This window comes from Scyliorhinus torazame, chromosome 1 (assembly GCF_047496885.1).
Source record: "Scyliorhinus torazame isolate Kashiwa2021f chromosome 1, sScyTor2.1, whole genome shotgun sequence".
NCBI classification, from domain to species: domain Eukaryota; kingdom Metazoa; phylum Chordata; class Chondrichthyes; order Carcharhiniformes; family Scyliorhinidae; genus Scyliorhinus; species Scyliorhinus torazame.
This window is the reverse complement of record NC_092707.1, coordinates 390,481,421-390,507,654: the sequence shown is the minus strand read 5'-3', so window position 1 is coordinate 390,507,654 and position 26,234 is coordinate 390,481,421. Positions and strand designations below refer to the sequence as shown.

The following is a 26,234-nucleotide window of genomic DNA, read 5'->3' as shown; positions in this document are numbered from 1 at the left end:
TATTTTAAAATGAAGGCTCCAAAATCAGCCTTACATCAAAATAAATATGTTGTTAATACCTATGTTAATTTTTTAAAGTCAAATTGATATACTCTTTCACTTCACCTAGGTTATACGGTGGTGTTTCTAACCAGCAATCGGCTGATGGGCCTTTTCTGTGCTGTAGACCTTTATGACTCTATTTGCCTCGCTATGGGTGAAGTGAATGTAAGTGGGTAGGCACACCATTGCGTGCTGCTGACCGGCAGGCCAGTACCATCCCGGCCGTGGATCATTTTTCCAGAGGCAGGAATGGGGTAGACTGCCTATCCACCCACAAGTAGAGGTTGGCCTATTAAGCCAACTGAAGGCCAATCGTCAAGGGCCAACATGAATGCTCTCATCAGTCTGTGTGGCCCCTGTGGTTATGGTAAAGCCATTAACAACATTACTTTGCAGATTTACTTCCAGGGTAAACCATTGAAACGAGAGTAGAGGGAGGAGACATGAAATTAGTCAAAGGCCCAGTTGAAGAAATAGATTTTTGGAAAGTTTAAAAGTGGGGACTCATGTAGCAAGTGGAAAAGTCCCACAATGTATCGGGTGGGGTGGGTGGAGGAAGATGATGGAAGGCTCTGCTAGTGGTGGGAGAATCATAGAATTTACAGTGCAGAAGGAGGCCATTCAGCCCATCGAGTCTGTACCGGCTCATGGAAAGAGCACCCTACCCAAGGTCAACACCTCCACCCTATCATCCCCTTTATCCCCGTAATCCAATAACCCCACCTAACCTTTTTGGACACTAAGGGCAATTTAGAAAGGCCAATCCACCTAACCTGCACATCTTTGGACTGTGGGAGGAAACCGGAGCGCCCGGAGGAAACCCACCTGAAGATAGTAACCCCCCACCCCCACCCCACACTTTTAAAAGCTTTTATAGAAAATCGGCCTGCAATACCAAAAATATTATGGCATGGATGGCATACTATTGGGGTCAATTGGCTTCCCGCCCACCGACCATGTTATGGGGGTGAGCTTGGGAGTGGCTGGGAAGATGGGGGCTGGACACTCACCCTACTTTACACACCTTCCTGTCAAAAACACCGAGCGGGGGCACATAAATCCAGCCCTATGAGCAGGGACAAAGTGCTGGCGGAAATTGCGAAGGATCAAGCAAAGCCAATGAGGTATTTATAAACAAAGGCAGAGGTGTTGAAATCAGCGTCTGTGGGATAGAGAGCTCCTGGGTGGCAATTATAGAGGTAATAAATGGATGAGGTTTTGTGCAGGATAGAATGCAAGAGGCAGAATTTGGAAGGATAATTGTAATTAGCTATCGTCCATGAAGGACCATGGAACAAAACTGTGGGTCAAGTCAACGAGGCAGGTATCCATAAACTACCAAAGAGGATTGAACCCGTGCTGTGACACCACATTCTAGCCACCTAGCAAACAGAGCTAACCGATCCTCAGAGTTCTGAACAGACAGAAGTCTATCTACAACAACGATTTTGTGACACCTTGCAGGAGAAAAAGAGACTGTGTGCAGCACACGGAATTCAAGTTTCCAACAGAAACTGTTTTATTCCGATTTGATTATATAGATACATGCTAACACATTTGGCTACAAGAGGGTGCTAATACAGACTTTTAAATGGAATTTGAAAAGTTGAGAATCAGAACATTGTAAACATGCCTGGAAGTCATGAAAGGGTGGATGGGGTATACTTGCCTTCTCCTTGGGCTGTTCATCAACTGCAAATAAAAGGTCAGGTGGTTAATCCAGCCTAGTTTCACCAATTTAGTTGTGTTCACTTGTTATATGGAGGCGCAAAACAACCCATTAATTACACTCCCTCTAACCTGTCCCTCTTACCCACTTCCTCAGATAGAGAAATGTCTATTTCTGTGCTCCCCAACATAAAGATCTGCAGAGATCAAAAATGGTGAATGAACACAAATGTGCACATCATCTCTCTATAAAACTAATTTTTATAATATATTACACACACATACATGAGCATACACACAAGAGCGCACGCACACACTTAATCAGAGAAGGGGATTAGTGCAGAAAAGTGTAGTTGATTGAGGTAGGAGACCAATCAAGATCTCATTAAATGGCAGAGCAGCCTCAAGGGGTCAAATGACTCACTCCTGCTCCTATTTACATGTTCCTCTAAGGCAATTAGACATATTCATTTTTGATTGACTGTCTTTGGGCTTTCAGCTACATACTCAAATGCTGGTTCCAGAATTACAAGTACATTCCTGTAGCTGGCTGTTAATTTTTCATTCATGGCTTAATATATAGGGTTTTGACAACTTCTCTTTTGGGATTTACTGGTAGGAATACATAAATGGTATAAGCTTTATGAGAGCACTTCTGGTTTTGTTTTTACAGTGAATGCAATTCCTCATGGCCAGCAGGACAATGGACTCTGTCAGCATCATTCATCAAACACAATTAGGTAACGACCACGGAGCTTTCGAGTAAATTCCAATAATTCCATATATTCCTTCTGAATATTTAACCTGGTCAGTTCGGAAAATAGAGATGCTTACCTTCTTTGAAACGCTCCTAAGGATCACGTTAATATGAACTAATACAGCCAGGAACGTACAGATACTGGTTTTTGTACTTTCTGGATTCTGCAGAAAAATTAACCAAAACGATTTATTCAATTCAATTTAATGAACTACAAATCCATATGTTAAAGATAGTTTGTAATCTCTCCAATCCGGAATGCTTGGGACCAAGTCATTTCTGGATTTTGGAATTTTCAAGGTTACAAAATGACATTAGAATGCCTAACCACAAATGTGAGAGCATTAGATATAAATACTTGAAGCATAAGATAATGATAAAACATTATAAAGCAGTATTAAAAATTGTTTTACCTAGGTCTACGTTATTTTAGCTCCCAGAATACTGTACTAAAATTACGCTGAGAGTAGCTTGGGTATGCTCAAGAAATTTCCAAACAATGGTGTTTCTGAAAATAGATTTCCGGACTGGTGTACTTCACTATTTTCCACCAATTTATTTTCTCACAGCTGCCTTTCCCAATGGCACAGATTCCTTCTAATGATATTATTCTGCTAGCAACAAGCGTCCTCTGGTACACCGTCCAAAAGGTTTGAGCCTATACAGTGAGTAGCATAGTTTTTGTTTTGACTATCGGAGGTACCGGAACTAAATCAAACCTCAATCCCAAATGATCCACTCTCACCAGGACCATTGAGTAGCAATCTGCAATGGCAGCCAAGAAGACCAACATTGCTCCTGTCATGTGAGAGTGCCTTTAAGAACTGGATGTTTAAGCAATGTACCTTTAAGAAAACAGTGATGTCATAGAGTGGGTGGAGCTCAGCTCAGTTCAGCCATTTTTGCAGTTTTGCAGTTTAAATATGTGCCTGGCTGGTTTTGCTGAGAGCAGCTAAAAAGTGCCTGGCTGGTTTTGCTGAGAGCAGTTTAAAAGTAGAAAGCCAGTTTGAGACAGCAGCTTGAGAAGTTCTGTTTTGCTGTGATTTGCTTGAAGGGAGAAAGCCAGGTTTGAGAAAGCAACGTGGGTGTGTCCGTGTGAGTCCAGAGAGCTGCATGAAGAAAGCAAAGTGCTGGAGCTGAAGTCACCCAAGCTAATATATCTCTGCCATTCTACAGAAAATATATATGTCCTTTAACCTGATGTGATACTGTTCAAAGGTGTTAAGTCTCTTGGACGTTTGAAGGAACATTTTAAGGAGTTATTTACTGTTGTAATATTTTCTGAGTTATCTTTGACGTAAGGGTTATTAAGAGATCCAATGTTTATTTAAGATGTTAAGTTGAGTTCATGGAATAAACAGTGTTTTGTGTTTAATAACCCACGTGTCCATAATTGTCATATCACACCTGGGGAAAAAGCCGTGTGCTAGGAAAAGCAACAAATCCATTAAAGGGAGAGGTTGGTTGAACTCCATGATACATTTTGGGGTTCTGAAAAAGCCTCGCCCATAACACTCCTTTCATAAGCCAGGTCACCAAGGTCAAAATGCAGGCCTGTTAATATCACTCCCTTGTGATCAGCTAAGTCGGAACAGTCTAGGGACTACCAATGCGTAGCGCAGCTTCTTAATCCCTTAACCAATTCAGCAACAAAGAAAACTTGAGGCCAGAACAGGCTGTTTTCACTGTCTTCCTTACATAAAACATTAAGTGCTTTATATATCAGAGCAAAGCCCACCAAAAAGTGAGCTCAAGCCTCTAAATATCATACTGTCTTCCATTTTTTTGAAGAATAAAGGGATTAAGGGTTATGGTGTTCAGGCCGGAAAGTGGAGCTGAGTCCACAAAAGATCAGCCATGATCTCATTGAATGGCGGAGCAGACTCGAGGGGCCAGATGGCCTACTCCTGCTCCTTGTTCTTATGAATTTGCTATGAAGAATAAACAGAAACCAAGCCTTAATTTTAAATTCCACTGAGGCAAATTTACACCTTTCGAAGTCATAATATGCTGCAATAAACAGCTGTTAATTTAAATAGGAAGGAGTGCTAATTCAGTCGCTCTGCTGAACTAGTCACGTAAATTAGGAATATTGCACCGAGTTTCAATTAACTATAAAAGGATTTTTACTTTGAACCATAATTATAACTCTGGAGATTCTTTTTAAAGCTCTACTTACAAAACAATTCCCTACACAATGAGTCTGCACTAATTAGAAAAACTGTCCTTCCTTTTATGCAACCATCAATTTACCATTACTCATCTCATTCTATCATTTTGCTTTTAGGGCACATGATATTACAGCAATTAATTCTATTATAATGCAACATCTGCAGTAATGATCAACAGTAATGAAGGCTCAAGCATATCTTTGGCCAATTTCTGGGATGTAGCTTAGGTTTGAGGATTTAGAGTAAACGTAATGAAGAGGACAATTATTTGTGAACTGTTCTAAATAAACTGAGATTCACAAAAGGTACTTTTACTCTGAGCAAATGCGTGCAACAGCAGGCTTGCTTCTCTTACTGTCCTTTGCCCTCGCCATCCATTCCATTGCTCGTCCCAGTAACTATCCCAGTCTAAAACAGACTTAATAAACTCAGTGTCCTAGTCAATCCTGAGCTTCCAACCTCTTATCCTCTCAAACATCAAAACCATTTATTTTCACTTGCTAAACATCTTCTGCCCCTATCTCTCAACTGCACCGTTGTCACTTCCAGCCTGCGTTATTTGAATTCTTGCCTTTTGGTCTCCCATGCCCCAATCTTCAGTTCATCGTGAACTCTGCTTTCTGTATTCTTTTTTATAACATGTGCCACTCGTCCATCTATCCTGTCCTTGCTGGCCTACATTGACTAACAGTTTCCAGAGAGCTGAAATTTAAAATGTTCAATTTCCAATTTAAACCCCTTGCACGACCCCATCACTGTATCCTCATAACCAAAAGCAAACTCTGACCCAAGCCTCTCGTGCATCCCATCTCCCTTCACACTATCACAGAAGACCATAACCTCTTGATGAAAAAGGCTATAAGCCAATATTTAAGGTTTCCCAATAAAGTTGAACAAGGAAATTGGGACGGAAATGATTTGCCATCCTATTTACAATTACATCATTGTTGTGATCCCAGGTGATGTTACTACTGGACAAGTCAGATCCCAGGGTGGAACGTGGCTTAATCGATCCTAAATTTTATTATTTGTTTAGAGACATGGAGGACAGTTACTAAACAGAGTCACATAGACGGTTGATGAACGTTTAACAAAAGAATACAACATTTATTAGACAAGAGAAGATTAACTATAATACACTACTCCTTCACCCACAACTATACCCTTACAGATATATATATCTAGATTGGTAAGGATAACATGAGTTACAAAGACTATCTTAACTCTAGTTTTCACAGTAAGTATAGAGTCCACGCAAACCAATAGGTGAACTGTGGTCAGGCAACGCACACTTCGAGACCATGTGGCGGATGTCACCCTAAAAAACTTCCGATGGATTTATCGATTCCTGCACCCCCAGATGTTTGTCACACTGGGCCAACGGGTCTCACTGGACACTGTTTTTCACACAAAGGTCTCGAGAAAAACTCTGGAGGCTGAGTAGTCGAGTAAATGCTAGTTTATTAACGGTCACAGGAAACGGCCGCTACGGCAGCATATACATACAGTATAAGTCCCAGTCGGTACTACTAACGTGACGGTTCCTGTCCGGGCCAGCTTTTACGCAGATTAATTATGAGCCCCCGCAGGTTGGGCCCGCTAGCGGGGAAGCTCGTATTCCACGAGCCCCACAGGAAAATCGATTAGGGTACCCTGTGGTCTAGAGGACTATTACACCCCTCCCCCAAGTCTGAAAGTTCCCCCTTCAGTAGCCATCTAAAGGGGTCTCCTTCGCCGCTTTGTATGTGGCTGCGCTTCTCCCAGCGGTGGGTCTGGGTTGGGTGGTGTGTAGCTATTCGTTGATCTCCTTTTCCACAGCGAACGCCGGAAGGACATTGCCGGGCATTTGGCTCCAGCCGCGGCAGCCTTGGTGAGTGCTGCTACTTCCGTGTTCATATTCGAGGCCGAGACGTCGCTGTCCTGACGGTCCCGATGCTGGACCATGGTGGGTTGTGCCCCTTGACGACGTAGTCATTAGGGTTAGGGTTAGATCTCCAGATTCTCACAAACCTATTTTGCTTTAAGTCTGCTTCCTGCAGCTTTATTACTTCAACACGGAGCCTTCCCATCTGCTCCTTACTTTAACTTCACCAAACAGGACTTGAATTTGGCCCCTGTCCTTGTTCCTGGACTTAGCTGTCGCCTTTGGGAATCAGCAGTGAAGAAGCTCAAAAATGATTCTGTCTCCCTGTCCCTCCACAACAGCAGCACCAGCAACATTTCTCCACTCTAAGCAGCAACTGCAGCAAGATCAACACCAAGGGGCTGTTTAGCACAGGGCTAAATCGCTGGCTTTGAAAGCAGACCAAGGCAGGCCAGCAGCACAGTTTGATTCCCGTAACAGCCTCCCCGAACAGGCGCGGGAATGTGGCGACTCGGGGCTTTTCACAGTAACTTCATTTGACGCCTACTTGTGACAATAAGCAATTTTCATTTTCATTTCATTTCATTTCAATTCCTCGCCTCGCCATTCAGCAATGATTGTTGCCTTTCAGAAAGCCAGCTGGCGAAAGATATAACTGGAGCCAATCTTTGCACATTTTTATAAGCATTTTTACAAAGATCCATCTCCTCACCCAACAACTAGTTTCAATTATTTATCGGGACATAAGAAAATCTCTAGTTAACGTCAACAACCTGCATACAAGTAAACTCAATTAATATACAATTAACATCTATGGAATCAGAGAATAACTGCAGAGGGTTTCAGCTGTGAGTGGCATTCTTTTTAGTTTAAGATGCCATTTGAAACTGGACATGAAATGAAAATCGCTTATTGTCACAATTAGGCTTCAATGAAGTTACTGTGAAAAGCCCCTAGTCGCCACATCCCGGAGCCTGTTCGGGGAGGCTGGTACGGGAATTGAACCGTGCTGCTGGCCTGCTTGGTCTGCTTTAAAAGCCAGCGATTTAGCCCTGTGCTAAACCAGCTGGTTTAGCTGGTGGCAGAAATGAATGAATTTAAACAAAATAGAACCAAAATTCATGCTGATCAGCACCAGGGTTACGGAACTCCTGCTGAGACAAATCCCCACTGAGCTCTGTAACTTCTTCCAGCCTGAGGACCCTCCAAGTTTCTGTGCTCCCTCAACTTTGGCCTCTTTTGCATGTCCAATTTAATCACGCCATCATTGGCAGTCATGCATTCAGTTGCCTCGGCCCCAAACTCTGGAATTTTCTCCCTAAACTTTTCACTTCTCTCTCCTCCTTCAAGTACTTGCTTAAAACCTATCTCTTTGACCGAGTCCACGATTATGTCCTGATATCTTGCTTTATGGCATGGCGTGAATGTTTTTCAATAATTCTGCTGTGAAGCACCATGAGACATTTTGCTACATTTATGACGCGACATTAATATATGCTATTGTTGTTTCTGACATGGCTGTAACTGACCTTTGCTGATCAACTCTTGATAAGGTTTAGACCTGGAACAGTGGCTCCCTGAAAGGTTGAGAAAACATTAATCATAGAATCCCTACAGTGCAGAAGGAAGTCATGCAGCACATGGGAGTCTGCACCAACCTTTCGAACGACCCTTTGAATCCCATGTTCACTCCCTCATCCACCCCACCCTATCGCCGTAACCCCAGAATCTAACCTGCACATCCCTGAAGGGGCAATGTAGCATGGCCAATCCACCTAACTCGCACATCTTTGGACTGTAGGAGGAAACCGGAGCACCCGGAGGAAACCCACGCAGACACTGGGAGAACGTGTAGACTCCGCACAGCCAGTGACCCAAGCCGGAAATCGAGCCCGGGTCCCCAGTGCTGTGAGGCAGCAGTGCTAACCATTGTGCCACCATGCTGCCCACATTTCTGCAGCAATTATTAGGACTTGATAAATGTCAGCCAAAGCGCATAGTGGCTGTTCTATTTTCTACACTTGATTTCTTCTGAAGGCACGTAATAAAGAGGATATTACACAGGTGACAGTGATCATATTTAGCTTCAAGTACAATGGATCAATATTGGAATGCCATTGGTAAATGGAAATCCTACAGGAAAGTAAATTAATGACTGAGACATCTAAATTCTTGCAATGGTGACATTTCGAGAGGTAATAATCTTATTGATGTCCCTTTACTCTTTGGTACATCTGAATGGATTTCCAAGAAGGGCACAAAACTATAAGAGGAATGATTAGATTTAATTAATACTGTTTTACTCACGTAACTGAAGCATCGCCAGAAAGAATCAATAAATTCAGGACACTTCTGGAGTATCAAGATGATAAACCATTCAATTAAGTATTTTACAGATGCCTGATTATCACTCAAACCAGACTGATAAACAGTTTCAATGATGCTGCTCAGGAAAACCTGTGGAATAGAGATTGACGCAGTTTTAGTGTAAAAACATGAGCACTCCATCAATTAGTAGATGCCATTATTGTGCCGCAGGTGATTGCAACCTGAAAACAAACCTGCTCACCAACATATGAATGAAGAGCAGGAGTAGGCCATTTGGCCCCTCGAGCCTGATCCGGAAATGAATACGATCATGGCTGATCTGATTGCAACCTCAACTCCACGTTTCCTGCCGATCCCCGATGACCTTTCACCCCCTTGCTTATCAAGGATCTATCTACCTCTGCCTTAAAAATATTCAGAGACTCCTCTACCACCTTTTGAGGGAGAGAGTTCCAGAGACCTGGGGCGTCATTCTCCGACCCCCCGCCGGGTCGGAGAATGGCCGTTGGCCGCCGTGAATCCCGCCCCCGCCGAAGTCTCCGCTCCCGGAGATTGGGCGGGGGCGGGAATCGGGCCGCGCCAGTTGGCGGGACCCCCCGCTGGATTCTCCGGCCCGGATGGGCCGAAGTCCCGCCCAGGAATTGCCTGTCCCGCCGACGTAAATCAAACCTGGTATTTACCGGCGGGACCAGGCGGCGTGGGCGGGCTCTGGGGTCCTGGGGGGGGGCGCGGGGCGATCTGACCCCGGGGGGTGCCCCCACGGTGGCCTGGCCCGTGATCGGGGCCCACCGATCCGCGGGCGGGCCTGTGCCGTGGGGGCACTCTTTCCCTTCCGCCTCCGCTACGGCCTCCACCATGGCGGAGGCGGAAGAGACTCTCCCTACGCGCATGCGCGGGAAACTGACAGCGGCCGCTGACGCTCCCGCGCATGCGCTGGGAAACTGACAGCGGCCGCTGACGCTCCCGCGCATGCGCCGCATTTCCGCGCCAGCTGGCGGGGAAACAAACGCCATTTCCGCCAGCTGGCGGGGCGGAAATCCCTCCTCAATGTTGGGGCTAGGCCGCCAAAGATGCGGAGCCTTCCGCACCTTTGGGCCAGCGCGATGCCCATCTGATTGGCGCCGGCTTTGGTGCCAGTCGGCGGACATCCCGCCGTTGGGGAGAATTTTGCCCCTCATCTCTGACTTAAATGGGTGACTCCTTGTTTTTAAACAGTGACCCCCCCCTTATTCTAGATTCTCACACAAGAGGAAACGTCCTTTCCACATCCACCTTATCAAGACCCCTCAGGTTCGTATGTGTTTCAATCAAGTCGGCCCTTACTTTTCTAAACTCCAGTGGATACAAGCTGGGGAATCGCTGATGGATGGTGGAGAGGAAGAGCTGGTCGCAATGGGCTATAATCAGCCGTTGATCAAAGTGAATCTCAATAGGTTTACTTTGAGATTAATTTTTTTAATTCAGCAATCCTCCGATAAAGTATTCACAATGCATCACAATTACATTTTATCTTAACATGCAAAAACCATACAATTATCTGTGCTATTATCTCTTCTCCAACAACCAGGACGACGAGAGAAAGAAATAGACAATTAACATCTGAAAAGTGCTTTTCGAATGGCTACAGGAAAAATAAGAAATGTTGTTTCCAGATACTAACATTTGGAAAGATGAAAATGACTTCACTGCCAATTCGTTTTTGTATCCTTGCGACTGTAAATTATAGTCAGCAGCTTATAATATTTCTACCTGGTCCATTTGAGGAAGCAGTACAAGTAGTGTCTGCCAAATTCTGTTCTTTAGTCGATGCAGCATGGAATTCACATAGTATCGGCCTTTCGAGTTCCTCAGCTCCTCATCCTGTGAATAGGTGAAATAGTGATATGAGACAAGGTGTCAAAGAGATTTAGGTGAGGAATTCTGGGATTAGATCTAAAACAAGATAGGCAATACTACTTTTTGTGAAATGCTTGGCTGAACATTGACGAAACACCCATTGTAAAAATAAAACCCCAAGTCCAAGAAGCATCAGTATTAAAATTTCGAGCAGTTTTATGATCAAGTCTCACTACTAAATTACAAGTTCTAAAAAATACACAAGAGTTGGAAAGATTACATAATTCTCTGCAAAGTCATCCAGTGACTGCCAATGTAGAATCATAGAATCCAACAGCGCAGGAGGACATTTGGCCCGAGTGCCCTGACCCTACGAAAGAGCACCCAACCTAGGCCCACTCCCTGCCCTATCCCCGTAATTATGAGATTGTCCACCTGCAAATACTTAAAGACTTTAAATAAATCCAACGACACTAACATCCATTCAATTGTCAATGAGAGGAATGGTTTAGGGAAACAAATGCTGCCAACATATCATCTAATAGTCAATCTCTTGCAGCACTCTCACGTAGTAATTCACGTCAGTTTCATTTTTAAAAATAATTTAAAAAGTGCCTAATTCTTTTTTTTTTAAGGGGAAATTTAGTGGCAAATCCACTTACCTGCACATCTTTGGGTTGTGGGGGTAAGACCCACACAAACAGACACAGGGAGAATGTGCAGACTCCATACCGCCAGTGAACCAGGGTCGGGATCGAACCGGGTCCTCAGTGGCATGTGGCAGTAGTGCTAACCACTGCACCACAGTGCTGCCGTTTCATTTTTTAAACTGTGTTTCAGGTTTCCTATATACAAACAGGGCCATTCAACCCAAACGAGATCGATCTTCCCCATGAGCAAATATTATCACCTGCTCATATCCATTTATCCTCATTTCTTTCATACACCTTATCCAACCTTATCTTGAACGTTGCTATTGGTTATGCCTCGACTATCAAGCCTGGAAGTGAATTTTACAGCTTGACAACTTTCCTGCTGTTCTAATCATCCTACTTTTGAACTTGGACTCTCATTCTAGGACTTTCAACTATTGGAAATGGTCTGCCTGTCTCAACCCTACCCCATCCTTTCTGAATTAAAATCTGCATTGTTTCAATGACAGAAAACCACTTTTTTCACATTAATACTTATTCATTGTGCCTTCAATAAGGCCTAAAATTCTTCCTATAGTGTGGAGCCAGTGTAGTATTCAAACCACTATCATGGCAGCATGGTAGCATGATGGTTAGCACAATTGCTTCACAGCTCCAGGGTCCCAGGTTCGATTCCCGGCTTGGGTCACTGTCTGTGCGGAGTCTGCACGTTCTCCCAGTGTGTGCGTGGGTTTCCTCCGGGTGCTCCGGTTTCCTCCCACAGTCCAAAGATGTGCAGGTTAGTTGAATTGGCCATGATAAATTGCCCTTAGTGTCCAAAATTGCCCTTAGTGTTGGGTGGGGTTACTGGGTTATGGGGATAGGGTGGAGGTGTGGGCTTGGGTAGGGTGCTCTTTCCAAGAGCCGGTGCAGACTCGATGGGCCGAATGGCCTCCTTCTGCAGTGTCAATTTTATGATTCTATGACTTGCATAATCAAAGGGCCCAAAAACCTGTTTCATCTGCAAGCCCTCACCATCGTTTTTTCCTGGCTTTAACAACAGGCTGTGTTTGCTGCCAATGCCGTGCATGCACACTCCGACTGTTTTACTCAATTACGTTACTAACAGGTTTGGTGCAGGCAGTGGCCAGGACTAATGATGGCGCAGCATCACAGCTGGGCAGCAGACTCTCACAGGGAGCGGTTAACTACAATCTCTTTCTTGTTGGCTTGCCGGGCTCAAACTGTAACATTCACACGGTCACATTTTGAAATTCAAAGATTCAGGTCACCAAGGTGCTGCAAAGATCTTTTTCTTCCCATACCAGTTTAAATTTTTCAAAGTTCCAGTCTTTAAAGAGTGAAAGCATCTAAGGCACTGAGGGATAGAAAAGTGTGGAAATATTGCTTTATTTCAATGAGCTAAAAGCGAAGCTTGCAAAAAGAAAATGCCAATAACGGATTAAGGTGGTCACATTAAGGCAAACCTGTGACAGGCCATTCAGCTTTTTAGTCCTTGTCCGCAGACTAACTTCTTATTCTTTCCCTTTACGCTGCCTCTTTTGGAGGGGGAAACAGGGTGGAGGAGGAGGACAGGGTCGTGGGGTGAGGAGATGGTAGAGGGTGAGGAGGAGTGGATGGGACATCCCATAAATAATGCCCAATGCTCCCCATGGATATCCTGTGGGAACCGCCAAATTTTGAAATGTGCACCTGCACGCTCTTTTGACATCACCATGTCCTTGCCACCCGTAAACGTGCATGTGCAGACGTCTGCACGGGTCTAGAGTAATACTGCCAGGCTGGGCACAGCAGAGTGACATCACTAGACTTCTGCACCTGCGTCGACCAATGCAGATGCACAGACCGCCATCCTGCATTAGCAGGAGACACAGTGTTAGCAAACATGTCACACTTCCAGTGTTAAATGTGAATTCACATGTTGCCTACCACATTGGATGCTTTGGCACTTGTAAAAGTGGCACATTATCAATGTATTTATGGGCCTGCCTCTATCTAGGTGTGCTAGAGGTGCAAGCCTTCTGAATCTCAGACTCAAGTGTAAAAAATTATCAATTACTTTTTAAATTGCCGACGGACAGATGGATAACTGGTTGGCTTCAAAATTCAAACTTGGGTGTTAAGTTAGTCCCTCTTTCTCCCCCCAATTCAATGTACTTAATGTTTACAGAAATCTAAATTGTATGCAATCAGAAGTTGTTTTTTCTCATTTTTAACAGGTAGTTTCCCTTTAAAAAAAAGACTCAATATAAATAGTACTTTCTTTTGTTTTGAAATCAGTTGAATAAAGCTATAAATAGAAAGTGCTGGAATCTAAAGATATATCCATCAGTATAAGTAACTAAAGACGTCTACTGCACCAGAGAAATTAGCCATATTGCACAGGCTATTATTGATTAACCCAATATAGCATTGGGCAAAAAAGCAAAGGTTTTAGGAGTGGCCAGGCCCGGAAATAAAATCTGTAATACACGAGTTGAAAGAAGTAAGCACGATTCAATGACTAAGTTTGACAGTATGGTTATAATTTCTTTTTAGATTGAACTTAAGTCTATATTTTGAACATTACCAGTTTTGGTTGGGAGAAAAAAAATGATGGATGAAAAAAAATCTCAAAAGCATTTGGTGTGATTGGTAAGAACTGCTGGCCAAACTAAGCAACCACAGGGTGATATATTCTCAATACAAAAAAGCAGACATTATGTGTCAACCATTATTAACATTGAAAAAGCCCACGGAGTAACAGTTAGTTAAGTTTTTAAATGAAAGATGCATAACAGACACCAAATACAGATATAAAACTCAATTTTCTCAGCAGAGTATTCACATGGTCCTATGGTCAAGACTATTTCTGCTATTCTGCTGAACATAACAGTGCCAGAATTTATCCTACTCGTTCAGTAATGAACGACCATAATGCGTACAAAAATTATGCCAGTAGTACGTGTCCTCGGAAGCTATCAGAAGATAAATAATTACCTTCTCAAGGAGTTTGCTGACAACATTCTCGATGAATTTCTTGTGCAACGTATTCGACCCATTCAATTGACAAAGGAAGTTAATTGCCCAAATCCGCACAGATTGATCATCTCGGTTTTCACTAGCAAGGTGGTAAAATGAAAAAAAAAAATCAACTATTTTTAGAAGTTATTAAGTGCGATCTAAATAATGTCTCACAAGAACATTACTATTTCAATAATCTGATTCAAGTCCTTACTTAAGGAATATAATAAGTATTTATGGGTGACTTTATTCTGCATATTGATTGGGTGACTCAAATTAGTCATAGTAGGGGGCAGCGCGGTGGGTTTGCCCTGCAGCCTCACGGCGCCGAGGTCCCAGGTTCGATCCCGGCTCTGGGTCACTGTCTGTGTGGAGTTTGCACATTCTCCCCGTGTTTGCGTGGGTTTCGCCCCCACAATCCAAAGATGTGCAGGCTAGGTGGATTGGCCACACTAAATTGTTCCTTAATTCGAAAAAATTAATTGGGTACTCTAAATTTTTTATTTTTTTTAATTAGTCATAGTACAATGGAGGAATGTCTGGAGTGTATACAGGATGGTTTTCTGGACTAGTATCTTGAGGAACCAACCAGGGAACAGGCCATCTTGGGCTGGGTGTTGTGCAATGAGAAAGACAATCTAGTTGTGAGAGAACCCTTGGGGTTGAGTGACCATAATATGGTAGAATTCTTTATCAAGGTGACTAGTGAGGTAGTTGATTCTGAGACCAGGGTCCTGAACCTCAATAAAGGTAACTATGATGGTATGAGGCATGAGCTGGCTATGATGGGCTGGGAAACATTACTGAAAGGAAGATCAGCGGTCAGGCAATGGCAGGCATTCAAGGAATGAATAGGTGAACTCCAAAAGTTATTTACTGCTATTTGGCGCAAGAGTAGAAAGGAAACTGTGGCCAAACCATGGCTTACAAGGGAAATTAGAGATACTATTATATTCAAAGAAGAGGCATGCAAATCAGCAGGAAAAAGCAATAGACCTGAGGATTAGGTACAGTTTAAAATTCAGCAAAGGCAGACCAAGGGATTGATTAAGAAAGGGAAAATACAATTTGAAAGTAAACTAGCGGGGAACATAAAAACTGACTGTAAAAGTTTCTACAGGTATGTAAAGAGAAAAAGATTGATAAAATATAAGGGATATAGGAGGGATGTCCGAGGTAGGTTCGTTACTCAGAGAGTGGGTAGGATGTGGGAATGGACTGCCTGCTGTGATAGTGGAGTCGGACACTTTAGGAACTTTCAAGCGGTTATTGGATGGGCACATGGAGCACACCAGAATGACTGGGAGTGGGATAGCTTGATCTTGGTTTCGGACAAAGCTAGGCACAACATCGAGGGCCGAAGGGCCTGTTCTGTGCTGTACTGTTCTAAAAACGAATGTAGGTCCCTTACAATCAGAAACGGGGGAGTTCATATCAAGGAACAAAGAAATGGCTGAGGAACTAAACTCATACTTTGCTTCTGTCTTCACAAAAGAAGACATCAATAATGTACCGGAAGTTCTGAGAAGCACAAATATTAGTGAGGAGCTGAAGGAAATTAGTATTAGTAAAGAAATGGGGAAATTAATGGGATTGAAGGTGGCCAAATATCCAGGGCCAGATAATCTTCATCCCAGAGTACATAAAGATGTGGCTCTAGAAATAATAGATTCATTGGTTATCATTTTCCAAAATTCTTTGGACGCTGGAATGGTTCCTACAGATTGGAGGATAGTGAACATAACCCTGCTATTCAAAATTGGAGGTAGAGAGAAAACAGGGAACTATAGACCAGTGAGCCTAACGCCAGTAGTAGGGAAGTTGCTGGAGTCCATTATCAAGGATTTCATAGCACAGCATTTGGAAAGCAATGGTGTAACCAGATAAAGGCAGCTTGAATTTATGAAAGGAGAATCATGCTTGACAAATCTACCAGAATTCTTTGAAGATGTAATTAGTAGAGTTACCAAAGAAAACCGGTGGATATGGTTTATTTAGACTTTCAGAAGGCTTTCGACAAGGTCTCACAAAGCAGATTAATATGTAAAATAAAAGCACATGGGATTATCGGTCGTGTCTTGAGATGGATAGAAAGCAGGTTAGCAGACAGGAAGCATAAAGTTAGAATAAATAGGTCTTTTTCTGATTGGCAGACAGTGACAAGCGGGGTATCGCAGGGATCTGTACGAGGACCCCAACTGTTTACATGACATATTAATGATTTGGACGAGGGAACTAAATGTATTATCTCCAAATTTGCAGATGCTACAAAGTTGGGTGGGAGGGTGGGCTGTGAGGAGGATGCAGAGATGCTTCAGCAGGATTTGGACAGGCTGCATGTGGGCAAATGCATGGCAGATACAGTATAATGTGAATAAATGTGAGGTTATCCGCTTCGGTAGCATAAATAGGAACGCCGATTATTATTTGAATGGGTGTAAATTGAGAGAGGTGGGTAACGCAGCAAGACCTTGGGGTCCTCGTGCATCAGTCGCTGAAAGTAAGCAAGCAGGTAGTAAAGAAGGCAAATGGTATGTTGGCCTTCATAGCAAAAGGATTTGGGTACAGGAATGGGAATGTTTGGGCAGCACAGTGGCGCAGTGGGTTAGCCCTGCTGCCTCACGGCGCCGAGGTCCCAGGTTCAATCTCGGCTCTGGGTCACTGTCCGTGTGGAGTTTGCACATTCTCCCCGTGTTTGCGTGGGTTTCGCCCCCACAACCCAAAGATGTGCAAGGTAGGTGGATTGAACACGCTAAATTACCCGTTAATTGAAAAAAAATGAATTGGGTACACTAAATTTATTAAAAAAGGAATGGGGATGTATTTCAACAATTGTATAGGGCATTGGTGAGGTCACACCTGGAGTAGCGTGTGTAATTTTGGTGACCCTATCTGAGGAAGGATGTTTGTGCTATGGAGCGAGTGCAGTGAAGGTTGACCAGGCTGATTCCTGGGATGGCAGCACTGTCATATGAGGAGAGACTAAATTGGTTCGGATTATATTCATTGGAATTTTGAAGAGTGAGAGGGGCTCTCAAAGAAGTTTACAAGTTCTAACAGGATTAGACAGGGTCGATTCAGAAAGAATGTTCCCGATGGTGGGGGAGTCCAGAACTAGGGGTCATAGTTTGAGGATAAGGGGTAAACCTTTTAGGACTGAGCTGAGGAGAAATTTGTTCACCCAGAGTGTGGTGAATCGGTGGAATGCACTACCACAGAAAGCAGTTGAGGCCAAAACCTTGTATAATTTCAAGAAGGAATTAAATATAGCTCTTGGAGCTAAAAGGATCAAGGGATTTGAGGGGGAAGGCGGGATCAGGGTATTGAAGTTGATGATCAGCCATGATCATAATGAATGGTGGAGCAGGCTCGAGGGCCTCCTCCTGCTTCCATTTTTGATGTTTCTGAGAACTTTTACCGAGCAATTCCTGTTCACTATTTGTTTCCATGTGCCCTCCCCAGGTCAAACACCATCTATGCTAAAGGTGCCTTCTAACGTTGTACTGACCCAGCTGTCATGAGGTGTGCAAAAAAGGGTTCCATGTGCTCCCTGCTCTTTCATCCGATGCCTTCTGGCTACCAGTCAACTGAAACCACTGATCACGTGAACTTTTTCAGTGTGTTAAAATAACAGTTTAAGGAAAATAACACACGCAATGACTGTGAAAATGATTCTCACAAAGATTGCAAAAAAACTTATAAGACTGTCAAAAACTGGTGCTTCTAAGTATGTATTTCTTTTAAAAAGAGCCAAAATGTAAAAGTTGTAAAATACAACTACAGGCCACATGGCTGCAATGCCATTGCGGACAATTAACCATTTTCTCACACTTAAAAGTCACTGATACTCCCCTCATCCACATGAAACAGCGCAGCTAAATTTCCCCACAAGAATGTGGTCCTTCAGACTTTAGGAAAAATATATTTAAGGGGAAATAACAAAACCTAACAGTTCAGCTCCCTATTAAGCACTGACTGGTTACATGGTTATATGGTATCATTTACAACTATCAAGTATCTCTGTTGCAAGACAAACTACTTTTTCATGGAGCAAATTAACCAAGTTACACTGGTTATATGCGTTTCAGTCTTGCCTAACAAATTGGAACAAGCATATTTATTTTACCCTACACTATAAAGATATGAGATGTAAATAAGAAGTTTCAGTAACAATACAAATAATCCATGTTTGGGCGTGGGGAAGGTGTCTTTGATGCAACATACTTGGTGCAAGACAGATGATGCTGACCAACTGGGTAAGTATCAAATCCTGTGCAAGATGGATGGGAAATTTTCTTGATTCAAATAAAATACCAGTAAGCGTTGATCAAGTATGTCCAACTCTATTCACTGGAGAATGAGAGGGTTTTAACATTGAGATTTCAACCTATTATTAAAAAATGAATTTGAAGAAGGGTCACAAGCTACCAATCTAATGGACTCAAGTTAAGCACATGACATATTCCTTCAATCAGCATGATATAATTGTCATTATCGCAATCTGATGACCAGGAAAAGTGGTTTCCCCAAACGAAGGGCTCACTGTGTGTTTTTTTAATATTATGCGGCCCGTCAGTTCGTACAGAACAGGGCTTTACCCAAGTACAAACCTCCATTCTTCCCACTGACCTTCTGTCCAAAATGTTACCCCCATCCCTCCCAAAACAATGCCTTCCCAACCCTTCACTCGCAAGCCTTAACTCCTTCCCAATTCTTTTGTTTGAGCCTGCCTTCCTCTGCAATGCTCCCCACCATCATTCCGAGAACCATCTCCATCCCATGGACATTAATTGTAAGGGTAGAGTCCTTTCTTTTCCAATGTTCTCCGAGTCAGTTTATTTCTTAGTTACACTAGTTCCCGAGCTCCCAGCCTCAGAGGACACTATCCACAGTGATGCCTGCCGTCATTTTGCAACATGCCTTGAATCTTAAAAAAAGCGTAAATCGACTTCTGGGTGCAGCGATGACCAGCTAAGTCACACGTTTCGGCACCTCCCGTTTTAACGGACTTTTGGGCTCTTATCGGGAGCCCCAACGGCAATTTTCGAAGGCTAAACCCACTGTGAGGCGACATAGAAGGGAGTCCCCCCGGATGTGAATGGACAGAAGAGATAATAGTGGCCAGATTGCGGAGGATCCTCTGGAGCAGCGGCAAAGAAGGGAAGTGAGAAGCAAGATGGCGGTGGAGGGAGGCCAGTTGGTATGGGGCCTGGAACAGCAGGAGTTCCTCCGGCGATGTGTGGAGGAACTCAAGAAGGAGGTGCTGGCGCCGATGCTGCAGGCGATTGAGGGGTTAAAGGAGGCGCAGAAGACCCAAGAGATGGAGCTCTGTGGAGTGAAGGCAAAAGCTGCCGAAAATGAGGACGAGATACAGGGCTTGGTGGTGAAGACGGAGACGCACGAGGCACTGCATGAGAGGTGTATGGAGAGACTGGAAGCCCTGGAAAATAGCTTGAGGAGGAAGAACTTAAGAATCTTGGGTCTTCCCGAAGGGGCAGAGGGAGCCGACGTTGGGGCGTATGTGAGCACGATGCTTCATACCTTAATGGGAGCTGAGGCCCCGGCGGGGCCCCTGGAAGTGGAGGGAGCGTATCGAGTCCTCGTGAGAAGACCAAAGGCAGGAGAAATACCTCGAGCAATAGTGGTGAGGTTCCACCGCTACAAGGACAGGGAGATGGTCCTGAGATGGGCGAAAAAGACACGGAGCAGCAGGTGGGAGAACGCGGTGATCCGCGTGTATCAGGATTGGAGTGCGGAGGTGGCGAGAAGGAGGGCGAGTTTCAATCGGGCCAAGGCGGTGCTCCACAAGAGGAAAGTGAAGTTCGGAATGTTGCAGCCGGCAAGACAGTGGGTTACATACCAGGGTAAACACCACTACTTCGAGACGGCAGAAGAGGCGTGGACATTTATTGAAGAGGAGAAGTTGGACTAGATTGGAGAAAGAGTGTTTGATATGAAGTAGTGAGGTGGTGGTAAGGGACTGTGAATCAGATGGGGGAAAATTTTCTTTACCCTCGAAGGGGGGGGACACGAAGAAATGTGGGCGCCGGTGGGGAAGGGGAGGGGGAAGGAGAGAGGGAGCTGCGCCATCAGGGGTGGGGCCGAGAGGGAAGCGCGGGCTTTGTTCCCGCGCTATGGAAATTGTGGCGGGAAAAGGGGGCGCAGGGAGGAGGGGGCCTCACATAATTGGAGGCTAAGGATAAACGGGGGAAGCCGAGGTCAGCCAGAGTTTGCTGACTTCTGGAAGCAATATGGGGGGAGCAACTAAGCTAGAGAGGGATCTAGCGGGGGGGGGGGGGGGGGGGGGGGGGGTAACTGGGTTGCTGCTGCTAAGGGGAAGGGGGAGCTGTTACGGGATGGGATGGGAGGGCGCCGTCGGGGGGATAAGCGGGTGCATGGGAACCGGGTGAGGAGCTGGTCTAAAAAAGAGGATGGCTAGTCGACGAGGGGTGGGGGTAAAGAGGACCACAACCTGGTTGATCACGTGGAACGTGAGAGGGTTGAATGGGCCGATTAAGAGGGTAAGGGTACTTGCGCACCTAAAGAAGCTAAAGGCAGACGTGGTCATGCTTCAGGAGACGCACCTGAAACTGGCGGATCAGGTCAGATTAAGAAAAGGATGGGTGGGACAGGTATTCCACTCGGGCTTGGATGTGAAAAATAGAGGGGTGGCAATACTGGTGGGGAAACGGGTATTGTTTGAGGCGAAGACCATAGTGGTGGACAGTGGGGGTAGATACGTGATGGTGAGTGGCAGATTGCAAGGTGAGGCAGTGGTGCTAGTGAATGTATATGCCCCGAACTGGGATGACGTGAACTTTATGAAGCGTATGTTGGGGCGCATCCCGGACCTGGAGATGGGAAAGTTGGTAATGGGGGGTGGGGGGACTTCAACGCGGTGCTGGACCCAGGGCTGGACCAGCCCAGATCTAGGACCGGGAGGAGGCCGGCAGCGGCCAAGGTGCTTTAGGGCTTTATGGAGCAGATGGGAAGAGTAGATCCCTAGAGATTTACTAGGCCAAGGAGTAAAGAGTTTTCCTTCTTCTCCCATGTCCACAAAGTGTACTCCCGGATAGACTTCTTTGTCCTGGGAAGGGCGCTGATCCCGAAGGTGGCAGGAACGGAGTATTCGGCTATAGCCATTTCAGATCATGCCCCACATTGTGTAGATCTGGAAGTAGGAGAGGAAAAGGAACAGCGCCCACTCTGGAGATTAGATATGGGACTGTTGGCGGACGAGGGGGTATGTGTAAGGGTGAGGGGATGTATTGAAAGGTACCTAGAGATTAATGATGACGGAGAGGTCCAGGTGGGAGTGGTCTGGGAGGCGCTGAAGGCGGTGGTTAGAGGGGAGCTGATCTCCATAAGGGCCCATAAGGGGAAACAAGAGGGTAAAGAAAGGGAGAGATTGTTGAGGGAGATTTTGAGGGTGGATAGGCAATATGCGGAGGCTCTAGATTATCATAGATTATCATAGAATTTACAGTGCAGAAGGAGGCCATTCGGCCCATTGAGTCTGCACCGGCTCTTGGAAAGAGCACTCTACCCAAGGTCAACACCTCCACCCTATCCCCATAACCCAGTAACCTCACCCAACACTAAGGGAAATTTTGGACACTAAGGGCAATTTATCATGGCCAATCCACCTAACCTGCACATCTTTGGACTGTGGGAGGAAACCGGAGCACCCGGAGGAAACCCACGCACACATGGGGAGAACGTGCAGACTCCGCACAGACAGTGACCCAAGCCGGATTCAAACCTGGGACCCTGGAGCTGTGAAGCAATTGTGCTATCCACAATGCTACCGTGCTTGATGAAGATGAAGGGCTATACAGGGAAAGACAGAGATTGCACACGGACTTTGACTTGTTGACCACGAGTAAGGCGGAGGCACAATGGAGGAAGGCACAGGGAGTGCAGTATGAATATGGAGAGAAGGCGAGCTGGCTGCTGGCCCAACAACTTAGGAAGAGGGGGGCGGCGAGAGAGATCGGAGGGGTTAGAGACGAGGAGGGAAAGATGGAACGGGGAGCGGAGAGGGTGAATGGGGTGTTTAAGGTATTTTACGAGCGGCTATATAAGGCTCAACCCCCGGAAGGGAAAGAGGGAATAATGCGTTTCCTAGACCAGCTGGAGTTCCCGAAGGTTGAGGAACAGGAGATGACAGGACTGGGAGCGCAGATTGAGGTGGAGGAGGTGGTAAAAGGAATTGGGAACATGCAGGCAGGGAAGGCCCCGGGACCGGATGGGTTCCCGGTGGTGTTCTATAGGAAATACGTGGACCTGCTGGCCCCTCTTCTGACGAGAACCTTTAATGAGGCTAGGGAAAGGGGGACACTACCCCCGACAATGTTGGAGGCGACGATATCCCTGATCCTGAAAAGAGACAAGGACCCCCGCTGCAGTGCGGGTCATACAGGCCTATTTCCCTCTTGAACGTAGATGCCAAGCTTTTGGCCAAGGTGATGGCGACGAGGATAGAGGACTGTGTCCCTGGGGTGGTGCATGATGACCAAACGGGGTTTGTTAAAGGGAGGCAATTGAATGCTAATATACGGAGGCTGCTGGGGGTGATGATGATGCCCCCACCGGAGGGGGAGGCGGAGATAGTGGTGGCGATGGATGCAGAGAAAGCATTTGATAGAGTGGAGTGGGACTACCTGTGGGAAGTACTGAGGAGATTTGGATTTGGAGAGGGGTTCATTAGATGGGTTCAGCTCCTGTAAAGGGCCCCGGTGGCAAGTGTGATTACAAATAGGCAAAGATCTGACCACTTCCGACTATATAGGGGTACAAGACAGGGATGTCCCCTGTCCCCGTTACTGTTTGCATTGGCAATTGAGCCACTAGCCATAGCGCTGAGGGGCTCTAGGAAGTGGAGGGGGTTACTTAGAGGAGAAGAGCATCGGGTGTCATTATACGCGGATGATTTGTTGTTGTATGTCGCGGACCCAGTGGAGGGGATGCCTGAGATAATGCAGACACTCAGGGAGTTTGGAGAATTTTCAGGATATAAATTGAATATGGGGAAGAGTGAACTGTTTGTGATGCACCCCGGGGAACAGGGCAGGGGAATAGACGATTTACCGTTGAGGAGGGTAACAAGGGATTTCCGGTATTTAGGGATCCAGGTGGCCAGGAACTGGGGAACCTTGCATAAGCTTAACTTGGCACGACTGGTAGAGCAGATGGAAGAGGACTTTAGGAGGTGGGACATGGCGCCCCTGTCATTGGCGGGCAGGGTGCAGGCGGTTAAAATGGTGGTCCTTCCGAGGTTTCTTTTTGTGTTCCAGTGCCTCCCTGTACTGATTACAAAGGCCTTTTTTAAGAAGGTGGACAAGAGTATTATGAGCTTTGTGTGGGCTGGAAAGACCCCAAGAGTAAAGAGGGGGTTCCTGCAGCGCAGTAGGGACAGAGGGGGACTGGCACTGCCGAGTCTAAGTGATTATTATTGGGCCGCCAACGTGTCAATGATATGTAAGTGGATGAGGGAAGGGGAAGGAGCGGCGTGGAAAAGACTGGAGATGGCGTCTTGTAGGGGAACTAGTCTAAAAGCACTGGCGACGGCGCCGTTACCGTTCTCCCCGAAAAAATACACCACAAACCCAGTGGTGGTGGCAACTCTGAAAATTTGGGGGCAGTGGAGACGACATAAGGGAGTGACGGGTGCCTCAGTGTGGTCCCCGATAAGGAACAACCGTAGGTTCGTCCCGGGAATGATAGATGGGGGATTTAAATCTTGGCAGCGAGCAGGAATTGCGAAATTGAAGGACTTGTTCTTAGACGGGACGTTCGCGAGTCTGGGAGCACTGACAGAAAAATATGGATTGCCACCTGGGAATGCATTTTGCTATATGCAAGTGAGGGCATTTGTGAGGCAACAGGTGAGGGAATTTCCGCAGCTCCCGGCGCAAGAGATCCAGGACAGAGTGATTTCGGGGGCATGGGTGGGTGATGGTAGGGTGTCAGATATATATAGGGAAATGAGAGACGAGGGGGAGACGATGGTAGAGGAGCTGAAGGGAAAATGGGAGGAGGAGCTGGGGGAAGAGATTGAGGAGGGGCTGTGGGCAGATGCCCTAAGTAGGGTAAACTCTTCGTCCTCGTGTGCCAGGCTCAGCCTGATACAATTCAAGGTTCTACACAGGGCGCATATGACTGGAGCAAGGCTGAGTAGATTTTTTGGAGTGGAGGATAGGTGCGGGAGATGCGCGGGAAGCCCGGCGAACCACACCCACATGTTTTGGTCCTGTCCGGTATTGCATGGGTTCTGCGTGGGTGTGGCAAAAGTGATTTCAAAGGTGGCGGGGGTCCGGGTCGAACCAAGCTGGGGGTTGGCTATATTTGGGGTTGCAGATGAGCCGGGAGTGCAGGAGGCGAGAGAGGCCGACGTGTTGGCCTTTGCGTCCCTAGTAGCCCGGCGAAGGATTCTACTTATGTGGAAAGAAGCTAAGCCCCCGGGTGTGGAGGCCTGGATCAACGACATGGCAGGGTTCATAAAATTGGAGCGGATAAAGTACGCACTAAGAGGTTCGGCTCAAGGGTTCACCAGGCGGTGGCAACCGTTCCTCGACTATCTCACAGAGCGATCAGGGAAAATAGAAAAGGTAGCAGCAGCAACCCAGGGGGCAGGGGGGAGGGCTCATTTGGGTCCTCAGGGGTTTTATGTGTGTGTTTATATATTAGTTATTTACATTAGATGTTACGAAGTTACTATTTTAGTTACTATTTCTGTTGTTTCTTATTTTGTTGTTGGCAGTTGCCGTTAGTTAGCATATTATTTATTTAAAAAACAATCAATGTATATATTATTACAAAGTTGTAAAATGGGAAATTTTTGTTTGATCGAAAAACTTTAATAAAATATATTTATTTAAAAAAAGCGTAAATCAAGGAAACATCTGCGACAAGGGGAAAGGTTGTTTTTGAGATTTACAATAGAGGGAATACAAGGAACCTGCAGAAAGGGCAACTAACAGAGATGCAAACAGAGAGGTCCAGAGATGGCACAATGTACGAGAGCACCAAATAGAGAGAAAGTGGCAAATAGAAGGACTGGTCAACTAGCAGGTCAGCTACCTGCTGGTGAGTAAGCAGGAGACAGACGGCCAGATCCCTAACCCCGGTGCATTGTCACATGCACTGCTGGGAGCTGTAGCCTGGCATTCTTTATTAGAGACAATACCAGGAATGTGGTAATGCCAAGAGTGTTAGTATCTCAAATCAACACACTTTCATGGTCCACACCGGACAGCACGGTGGCACAGTGGTTAGCACTGCTGCCTCACAGTGCCAGGGACTTGGGTTCAATTCCAGCCTTGGGTGACTGTCTGTATCTGCATGGATTTCCTCTGGGTGCTCTGGATTCCTCCCATAGTCCAACGGTATGCAGGTTAGGTGGGGTTTTGGTGCTTACAGGGATGAGGCGGGGGCCTAGGTTGGGTTCTCTTTCAGTGGGTCGGTGCATACTTGATAAGCCGAATGGCTCTTTCTGCACTGCAGAAATTCCATGATGCTATGGAAAGTCAGAATGGCTTTGTCAAGGGGAGATCATCTCGAACAAATTTGACTGCAACGTCAAACTTGAGAGATATGTTGGAACTTGAGCTTCAACAGTCTAGCCAGGTGCATCATAGGATTGGGGAATTTCCATCATATACTATGGGACTCTTGAGGTTTGAATACTTCCAATTTATCCGCAGGCAACATTCTAAATGGTTCTCGAAATAAATGTTACTGATCTTTTCTATTTTTGCTCTCAAGCTCAAGTTTCCAGTTGGTATATTGTGAAAACAGGATTTAAACAAATCCACAATTATGAAATAGTCCAATGCATCAAACAACCAAGTCACATAAGGAGCAGATTTTAAAAAGGTGTAAATTCAGGCAGCAAGGTAGCGCAGTGGTTA

General features: G+C 45.5%; 1 protein-coding gene across 2 annotated transcripts in view; it reads right to left on the bottom strand.

The window, feature by feature from the left end:
• The window catches only part of LOC140427526 (probable methyltransferase TARBP1), a 309,002-nt gene that overhangs the window by 111,301 nt on the left and 171,467 nt on the right, over positions 1-26,234 (bottom strand). For both annotated transcript variants that reach the window (XR_011948558.1, XM_072513011.1), the window contains exons 20-23: positions 14,299-14,419; positions 10,580-10,690; positions 8,810-8,959; positions 2,545-2,631 (exon numbers count right to left, since the gene is read on the bottom strand). Coding sequence is in view for 1 of the 2 variants with exons in the window: in XM_072513011.1 (XP_072369112.1) it covers positions 2,545-2,631; positions 8,810-8,959; positions 10,580-10,690; positions 14,299-14,419 (469 nt within the window). In the remaining variant the exon portion in view is untranslated. The remainder of the gene's footprint in view (positions 1-2,544; positions 2,632-8,809; positions 8,960-10,579; positions 10,691-14,298; positions 14,420-26,234) is intronic.